At 42.1% G+C, this 9,810-nt stretch overlaps 1 protein-coding gene across 1 annotated transcript; it reads right to left on the bottom strand.

Moving 5' to 3' along the window:
- Positions 1 to 5,621: 5,621 nt before the first annotated feature.
- On the bottom strand, positions 5,622 to 7,681 carry LOC131992306 (scavenger receptor cysteine-rich type 1 protein M130-like). Its single transcript, XM_059357840.1, has 2 exons — positions 7,531 to 7,681; positions 5,622 to 6,046 (listed from the first exon to the last, which is right to left on the bottom strand). Exons 1-2 carry the CDS (start codon positions 7,628 to 7,630, stop codon positions 5,658 to 5,660), a joined length of 489 nt encoding a protein of 162 aa, XP_059213823.1. The 5' UTR covers positions 7,631 to 7,681; the 3' UTR covers positions 5,622 to 5,657.
- Between the last annotated feature and the right edge of the window lie 2,129 nt (positions 7,682 to 9,810).

Raw genomic sequence — 9,810 nt, 5'->3', positions numbered from 1 at the left:
CAAGCTGAGAGTCCTGTTTTCTTGAGGAACAGGTTCTGTAGCCCAGCAGCGGTGGAGCATGCACACATGCATTGTCTTGTCATACATGATGACGAAAACCCAATTCTAATTGCATTATCTGGGTGTCTTAATCCGAGTTGGAGAACTCCAACATTAGTTGGAGTTTACATGCACTTTAGTTGTCCAGTTATAGTCAGATTAAGGAAATAATTAGTTTTTTGTGTGGAAACGTACTGACTTAGGTTTTCACACCTGGGGCCTCATGTATCAACGCTGAGTATGCACAAAAACATTGCCTACGCTGTTTTTCCCACACAAGCCACATGTATGAAAAGTGAACTTGCCGTGAGAATGTGCAGAGCGCTCCGCAACCTTTCGAGGTGCCGTGAGAATGTGCAGTGGCACCGTAAACTTTTGTTTGGCTGAAAGTACTGTCTTTTATGCTCTATTTAAAACATGTTTTATATCTAAACTCAAACTACACACAACTGTCATTGTTTACAGTTTATAGCTCTCGGACAATGGAGGAAAATGCCATTTTCCACCCTCAATAACCCTTTCTAAATATGAGGGGATAGATTGTTTTTCATGTATTATCATATTTTAGATTTCACCTGCGTACTTCTGCTTACTTGTGCAATGATAAGTCTGTATGACTTTAAGGTTGTATATTTTCTTAAGTCTATATATTCTGCTATTTCCACTATTTTTATATGTACCGAATTTCCCTCCGGGGATCAATAAAGTACTTGTGATTCTGATTATGGAGCGCATACATTTTTCACAGATAACCTGCCTTAATCACTGTGTCAAAGTCCCGATCGGCGATTGTTTCCCCTTTGGTTTAACTTGGAGATGTTAACACTACAGTTGCACAGCGATCCATGACGCACAGATCCCTCTCCACCAGAGAAAAAAAAGTGTTTTGGAAATCCTTTCAGAATAAGTCAGGTGTGGTGCATATTTGATCCTGTATGTGATGTTTAATTGGGACAACAAGTTAAGTGTGGTTTGTAAACTGATGCGTATAAATGATTTTGGCAGCATTACGCACTGGCTGCTCTAACGGCCATGAATAAAACTAACAACGGTGGAGTTTAGAAGGAGCGTGTTTTGAGGGACCTTCTGCCATGGTGCAGGTCTCTGATCCGAGAGACACCTTGTTGCTGATCCCAGAGGTGAGGCATCAAAAAGCAAAATTTTCCTGCCTCCACCTCTGAGATCACCACGTCCACCTCGCGAGCAGTGGCAGTAAGTTGATTTGCCATTGTTTTGTCGATAATCAGAGGGCACGCCGGCTATTTATAGTCATTTGCATGCCATCTGCGTATTAATTTTCAAGAGCCGGGGCGTGGTTGGTGGCTCGTGCATGTGCGCTCAGTTCCAGCTGATTGGGATGTATCAAGGAAAGGTGCGCAGAACCTGGCATAGGAACAGTTTGATGCATGTGGAGGTGAGTTTGTGTACGTAGTTTTCTAGTTTTGGGAGTATGCCATCTTTCAGTATGAAAGCTACGCACTCTTTGATACATGAGGCCCTTGGAGCTGCGACAGAGGTTTGTTATCCTTTGTTAGGAGAACAAAGGGAAGCTCTATTTTGGATGGATTTTTGCATGTTTCATTCAATTCAGTTTACATGTAAAAATAAACAAAAGACCTGTGGTCCCTTCACAGACATGTCGACCTTATTACGAATAACCCACAAGTCTCTTTACAAACATGCCCAATTTGTGTAAAATGTTTTCAATTACATAAAAGATTTAATTAATTACAAAAAAATGAAATACAAAATCCTATTTTACAGTACAAAATCTTGAAAAATTCTTATAAAAATGCAAAATCAATTGTTATAAAAATATATATTCAAAAAAGTTTATTTCTTCAGAGGTTAACCTTTCACGATGACTACGACCATACAAAGGTTCAGATGGTTTCACTGTTAAGCTTTTTTAAAAATTGAGAAAAAGTAACCTCGAAGTACGTTATAACACATGCATTATTCTTCATTCATTATTATTCCTCATATTAAAAATTTAATTAAAAGAAAAACTATGAGGTCAGAAATTTCCAATGGATTGTTGACCATTTCAAATCTAATGACATTTTACTGAACAGTGTTTGAGAAAAAGTCAGCAGTAATTACAAGTTAAACATGACTTATGACTGATTGATATTTTGACTTTAGAGACAACAAACAGATCAGTAGAACAACTTCAGATACGGTATGGTTGGTCGTCTGCCCCCAAAAATGTACAAGCTAGCTTGTATAGCTAGGAGCCAAAATAAACAGCTGACTTCTTAGAATGTCTTTAGTACCCGAACACTGAACAGGACGACCAAAATTTTACAAATATTACAATTAACTTTGATGAAGTGACAACACACTGTGAAAAAGTTCACAGTTCTAAGATGAAAACACCAGAACCGGACATTGATATTGGAACGACCTGTCAATCACAGGGAAGCCCTGCCCTAAAACATACCCTGCTTTACCATCTATTTCACTCTGAAGTTACACTCAGGAGGAAAATGTTTACTAAGGTAAGTCAAGTGAGAGGTCAGCCATTTTTTTCATAGATTTCTATACAGTCTGACCTCTTCTTGCTGCCTGGAGTCGCCACCTTGAAGGTGCTCAGCACTGGCCTGGAGGTTGCCTCTTGGGTGCTCCTCTTCCCCCTGAGCTGCTTCCTCTTCAGCCGGCCCTCCCTCAGCAGCAGGAACACCCAGGTTATAATAATCTATCTCCATGTTCTCCCGTCTGATCGGCTTCTGCCCCCTGGTGGCCTGGAGAGACATGACAGCACTCAGATATGGCTTCCTGCATCACTCCTTTCTTCGGTTTAATCATGAAACAACACACAGTCAGTACCTTACGGTAGAAGTAAAGGGCAGCGTTTAGCAACAGGAAAGTCAGCGGCAGGGCGACCACTCTGATGATAAGTGGTGTTGGATCTGAAACACAGTGACCACATCACACAACTCAATGAGTCCAAAAGCTCTCGTTAAACACAAACCTCAACATGGAGACTTCATATTTACTTCATTTTAATGTTTGCACCTGAGGGGCTCTGCTTGTTCTCTATTAAGTTTTTCAATGGCACATAAAGACAGAAAAGGTAAGACTCCCGTGTAACAAAAATTCCCAAATCTTTTGCTGATCTTCTGCATCTACTGGGCCCGCGGAGCAGCACCCTGAAGACTTCTACTTTCAGTTTAGCACTCTGTCAACTTGAATGTGAATGAAAACCATTTCATCTTAAGGTTCTTCTAGACTATTTAAATGTTATCGGACCGAATAGATCAAACTCTGACAGTGAAACGTTTCTTTACCATCATAAGTCTGTGGATAAAGTCATTCTGGAACAATTTGCATATTTGAATTGAAGCATTTTCCAATATCCAACACCTCCTGTTACAAACAATAAACAGAAACTTTGGCACATCAGACGGGGTGTTATGTCCTAGGGCTCACTGGGGGGAAGAAGGTGGAGGATCCTGATGCAGAGAGTTTGCTGTTTAGTTTAGCCGGAGACAGTTTAGAAGTGAGACGGTTCAATAACGAGTCACTTCCTGTATCATCATGGTGAGTTTATTGCCACGTCCCAGGCATCAAATTAAATATTGGACCCATTTTTCACAGGATACGTCTTATTAACATTTTTACACAAAAATGTTATGGAAAAAGTAGAAAATTGACTTTGTTCCAGAAGTGTCTCTGTCTCAGCAGCTCACTCTGACAGATCTATCAGAGCTAAATGTGGTTATATATATAAAAAATATAAATTAATAATTCTTGACATCAACATCGACCTAACAGGTGGCGGGAGAGGCGACCATGCCCACTCAGGAGACAGGAAGTGTGTCACTGCATTGGCCGAACTTGTTATGCCCCATCTTCCTCCTTAGTGAGGAGGATGGGACAGTGAGAAGGATGTAAACAACAATATGAATGGACACTGTTGTTACCTGATGTTTCCGTCACCTCCAGAGCTGAAATCTGCTCTCCTCACAGCAAAGTAAAGTGTCCAAGCGTAGAGTTAGAGACCTGAATAAATCAGGTTTCTGATACCTTATATGAGCATGAACGTCTGGCTAATCCCAATGTTTCAATACGAAACAAGGCAGGTCTTCCCATGAAAACCAGTGGTATTCATAAAAACACCACAGAGACAGACTGACTGTGTCCTGTCTTGTTGACCTCAGCGGTCTGTGGAGGGTTTGATTCTTCCAGGAACAAGTCCACTTATTTACACTGAAGGAAGCCATCGTTCTCTACAGCTCAGTACAAAGAAACCACTGGCTGTGTCCCAATGTCAAGGAAGGATGCTCAAACGGCTGGATTTGAAGGATTCTACATCATCGACATCCGCCAAAGGACTGTCCCAATGTCCAGGATCCTGCAACCTTCCAAGGATGCATGTGTGTATCCTCCGTGCGATCCGACTACCCATAATGCCTTGCGCACACCGGTCTACATGGGGATTTAAAAATGGCGAGCGTAGAAACAGCGACGCCGGTGGTGTAATATGCATTTAAATATATAAGTATCTTCAGTTTACACTGAATGTTATCACATAACTTACAAAATGTGTGTTCAAAGTCAAGCAAAACATATACATAAACAAATGCCAGAATAGTTAGCTAAAGATAATAAACGTCATCTTGATGCATTGCCGGTTAAGTTAATTAATGCCGTCTCAGTCGCTAAAGTTATTGTTAATTAATTTATATGCATCAGGTGATGATGATGTAGTATGTGCAAAGTATATAAAGCTATGCCATTCAGAAAGTTATACATTTCTTTATTGTGTTTATAGGGACCGAAAGTCCACTATTATCCGTTATTGTTATTTATGAATGACTGTTATTGTACTGTACTGTAAAATAAAAAATGCGCTGCTGCTTTAATGAAACTAAGTAACGGCCAAATTCAGCCAGAATCAATGAAATATTCAGGCTTAATCCACTTTGTGGCTTTTACTTACTAAATCGTGGAGATTCAACCTTAAAGCATCTTCTTCTATTTTCACAAATATGTGGCAGTGAGTGCTGATGCCAAAGACGCATCATGTTGTGAACTGATTTTGAAATGGCGGCGCTGAATTTAAGCAGGACGTCAATTACGCAATGACGCATAGCTGCACACTCCGAAGGCTGTCCCATTTGTGCGTTACACCAGTGAAAAGAAGGACTCTTGCCTCGCCTCTGGAGGACCCGACTCGGAAGGAAGGAGCCTACCAAGGAAGGATCCTTGACTTTGGGATACAGGTTCAGACTGTCACTATGACAGAGGAGGAACACACAGTATACATTACTATCATAGATGATGGCACTGATGGTCTTACCTAGGCAGATGAGATTTAGGGAGGAGGAAGAGAGCGATAATGATACACACTCCCTCAGAGCAGATTCAGACTGAACACAGTGAGGACCGATCCACCACACAGATCTCTCTGAGGACCCCTTTCTCTGTGCTACAGAAACAGCAGAGCCACAGTCCAACTTTCTGCAGACAAGATCTGCTTCCTTCAGGGACCAGTCAGGGTAATTGTAAGCCACTGGTCTCCATACTCCCCATTTCATCTCCAGTGTTCCTGCACAGCGACTGTCTCCTCCCACCAACCTGAAACTATCAGACTCTGACCAGAAACAAGAGAGTCATCGGTAAAAGAATAAAGTGAGTTTCATCAGAACAGAAATTAACCAAATGAAAGCTGCAGCACCTCTTCTACCTGAGCAGGTGAGTCCAACAGCTCTGCCAGGTGAGCAGGTGTTTCTATCTGAGCCTGAGCTTCTACAGTCCAGGAGAGCAGACTCATTTCCTCCACACTGGAACTCTTTGGTCCACATTGGAGTCTCCACTTCTCCATAGAGCGCCCCCTGGAGGACTGAAGGAGCCCCACAGCCAAGCTCCCTGCAGACCACCTCTGCATCCTGCTGGTCAAAGTCAGCTTCACACACTGAGGACCAGCTCTGGTTAGACTGGTCAGACTTCACCTCCAGTCTGCCTGAGCACAGACTGATCCCATTCACCAGCCTGACAGAGTCTGTAGAGATGAGAGAAGAGAAACAGAGAGTTATAAGACACAATTCCAGCATCAGTTCATCATTAACAACAGAACACATAAAAGCATCAAACTAAATCTCCTCTAAAGATAACCTAGTCTGAGCCTCTTCATCATCACACAACATCAGACATGACTGGATACATGAAGTCATGTGGAAGACAGAACAAAACCAGGAGGTCGCAAGAATGCTGCACAGTGCCCAAAGGAATCAGCTGTTAGCTTGTATCCACACGGCTGCTAACAGATAACCAGCTCTCATCCTGATAGTTTCAATATAAACAAAAAATTCAACTACCTAAACAAAGGCCAGCCCCTAACAATGTTATATCCATTTATGTGTACACTAAATTGAAGATATGTACTGATTTTTGTTGATGTCCACAGTCATTTTATTTGGCACTACTTTTCATCAACTGTAGAACTTCCATGTTCCTATGCATGAGTGCAGCAGACTATTTTGATCCGAAACAAACAGAAACAGGTCCTAGTCGTGGCAGCAGCAGCTCTCTCTGCAGGTCTGTAGGCAGTTTACAGTTTACACAGTGGAGCCATCAGGTAGCTTTGACTTTTTCTTGGGCTTCATTTTGGTGTCTTTTTTCCCCAGATCTTTCCCCTCTCCCTCTTTCAGCCTGTTCCGTCTCAATCAGCAAAAGTTATTCTTCTGTATTTTTCGGTTCATAAAGATATTTTGTCTCTATATTGAATGGCATGTCATTGTCACTGTCATAAATATACAAGAAAATTAAAATGAGTGATTATCTCTTACGAAAACTAACGACTGGATTCTTTCCAGCTGATGTGCAGCAGTACGCAAAGCATAAACGTGTGCTTGTGTATAGGAACACTGAAGTTCTATGGTTGACAATAAGTAGTGCCAAATGAAGCAGCTTTGTATAGCAAGAAAAATCATTGCCCATATAGTTAATATAGCGTACACATAAACATGTATCACATTGATAGGGAGGGCATTTGTTAAGGTGGTTAAAATAAGCTTTTTTTAACTGTTCTGGTCTGCAGTCTGTTTCCTGCCTGTAGCGTCTGGTTCTCCAAACTGGGAACGTGCAGAACGTCATCTCCTGCAGGTAATACACTGACTGTGGGTCAGTACCTCATACAACACCACTTCAAATAATCTGAACTATCCCATTAAGGAGTTGCCCAGGGTGATGAACACCACGTGGGTGTGGAGATACTGACGAGCCCCCGACTGGCTGAGCTGAGCTGCTTACAGTTGGGGCCAGTATGTCATTAATGGCTGTTTTGGTGATAAATGAAGAACCAGCTGGTGGAAACCAACGGCCAAGAAAGCAGTCAAGCTGAAGGAGTTCTTTAAGGGTGGTTGGTGGTCGGTCCAGGGGTATCCTGCAGCAGCAGAACTGCTGGAGACAGTGTGCTTCAAGTCTAGCTGCTGCATGTGAGTCAACTTGGGTACATTACTGTCATGGTGTCACTGATGGCCTTACCTGAGCAGGTGAGATCCAGGAAGGAGGAAGAGTATGAAGATGTTACACACTCCCTCAGAGCAGATCCAGACTGAACACAGTCAGACCTGATCCTCCACATAGATCTCTCTGAGGACTCCTTTCTCCGTGCTACAGAAACAGCAGAGCCACAGTCTAACTTTCCGTAGACAAGATAGGCATCCTTGAGGGTCCAGTCAGAGTCAGAGTCATCCACTGGTCTCCACTCTCCCTGATGTTTCAGTTCCAGTGTTCCTGCACAGCGACTGTCTCCTCCCACCAACCTCAAACTATCAGACTCTGAACAGAAACAAGAGAGTCATCAGTAAAAGAATAAAGTGAGTTTGATCAGAAGAGATATTAACCAAATCAGAGCTGCAGCTCCTTTTCTACCTGAGCAGGTGAGTCCAACAGCTCTGTCAGGTGAGCAGGTGTTTCTATCTGAGCCTGAGCTTCTACAGTCCAGGAGAGCAGACTCATTTCCTCCACACTGGAACTCTTTGGTCCACATTGGAGTCTCCACTTCTCCATAGAGCGCCCCCTGGAGGACTGAAGGAGCCCCACAGCCAAGCTCCCTGCAGACCACCTCTGCATCCTGCTGGTCAAAGTCAGCTTCACACACTGAGGACCAGCTCTGGTTAGACTGGTCAGACTTCACCTCCAGTCTGCCTGAGCACAGACTGATCCCATTCACCAGCCTGACAGAGTCTGTAGAGATGAAAGAAGAGAAACAGAGAGTTATAAGACACAATTCCAGCATCAGTTCATCATTAACAACAGAACACATAAAAGCATCAAACTAAATATCCTCTAAAGATATCCTAGTCTGAGCCTCTTCATCATCACACAACACTAGACATGACTGGATACATGAAGTCGTGGAAGACACAACAAAACCAGGAGGTCACCTATGGGCTTAAATTTGTCTCATTAATACCTGTAAACGCACAGAGGGTGATCTACAAATAGTCCTTGATGTGCACACATGTTTTGCTATGCACAAATACAAAATTTCTAATTTGTAACTTGTATTTTGGTTTTTACAAATAAGTGCGTATTTGTAAATATTTTGTTTATTTGTAAATACCCAATTTTCCATTTGTAAAAACAAAAAAGGCATTTGTAAAACTGAAAATTCTGTTTGTGAAATGTGACTCTGCATTTGTGAATCATCAATCACACACAGGCATCTCTTTCCTCAAAGACGCATTTTTGAGACATTCTTGACAAGATTCACACAGATCCACAAATAAATAGCTTGTGATTAACAAATGGCCCGCCCTCCTCAACCAGTGTTGTTGCATACAAATATTCCTTCCACAAACACGAATTTAGGATTCGTAACTTGTTTGTTGGTTTTTACAAATAAATGTGTATTTGAAAAAAAAAGAAAAGAAAAAAGGCATTTTTTAAAATTGAAAAATCTGCTTGTGAAGTGTGATTTAGCATTTGTGGATCGCCAATCACACACACGCATCTCTCTCCTTAATGACATATTTTTGAGACATTCTTGACGAGAGAATCCATAAACAGCTCGAGATTCACAAATGGCCTGCCCTCCTCAACAGTAGGTGGCAGTGTTGTTATAAGCATTAATGGAGTGATGGTTTGGACTCTGCTTAAGGTGGAATTACGCTTCACTTTCGATTTTGTGGTAAAGACATGGTACATAAGAAAAAATATTTTTCCTTGCCCATTACATTAGCACCTATACCGTGAAAATAAAATGAAAACAATGATAAGACTATCGCGACTGTGCCCGTTTGGTTAAACGTTTAATTACCAGAGGAGAGAGGAAAGAGACCTGCTCCAAAAGAAAGTTCAGACAGGGACACCGGACGCAGGCAACGTTTTTCAATTAATTTCAGTTGGAGTGGTGCATTTCAGCACGGGAGCCCACAATGCAGGGGTTGCTGCAAAAATGTTGCTGGCGTCCGGTGCCCCTGTCCCTGTCTGAGCTGTGTTTTGGAGCAGGCCTTGTTGTCATAACTCAGTCCGTCAGTACGTTTACATGCACAGCTTACTCAAGCTATGCTCAAAACGTCTCTTTCCTTTCTGCTCTGGTGCACTGGCTGCGCAGGGTAAATAAATGTTTAGCCAAAGGGACACAGTCACGATAATGTTATCATTGTTTTCATTTTATTTTCACGGTATAGGTGCTAATGTTATGTAGGGCAAGGAAAAATAGGTTTACTTATGTACCATCTTTGGCCATGGCTTTACTGCAAAGTCGGAAGTTAAGTGTAAGTCCACCTTAAGCAGAGTCCAAACCATCGCTCCATT

Source organism: Centropristis striata, chromosome 19, assembly GCF_030273125.1.
Source record: "Centropristis striata isolate RG_2023a ecotype Rhode Island chromosome 19, C.striata_1.0, whole genome shotgun sequence".
In the NCBI taxonomy this organism is placed as follows: Eukaryota; Metazoa; Chordata; class Actinopteri; order Perciformes; family Serranidae; genus Centropristis; species Centropristis striata.
Note: the sequence above shows the minus strand (reverse complement) of the source record. Positions and strands in the feature narration are given on the sequence as shown.

What these genes read in the sequence shown, in the direction of transcription:
- LOC131992306 (XM_059357840.1), bottom strand. Translation starts at nt 7,630, where the DNA reads ATGTGGAGGATCAGGTCTGACTGTGTTCAGTCTGGATCTGCTCTGAGG. An exon ending in CCTGGATCTCACCTGCTCAG is followed by an intron (nt 6,047 to 7,530) that starts GTAAGGCCATCA and finishes TCATCTCTACAG; the next exon opens with ACTCTGTCAGGCTGGTGAAT.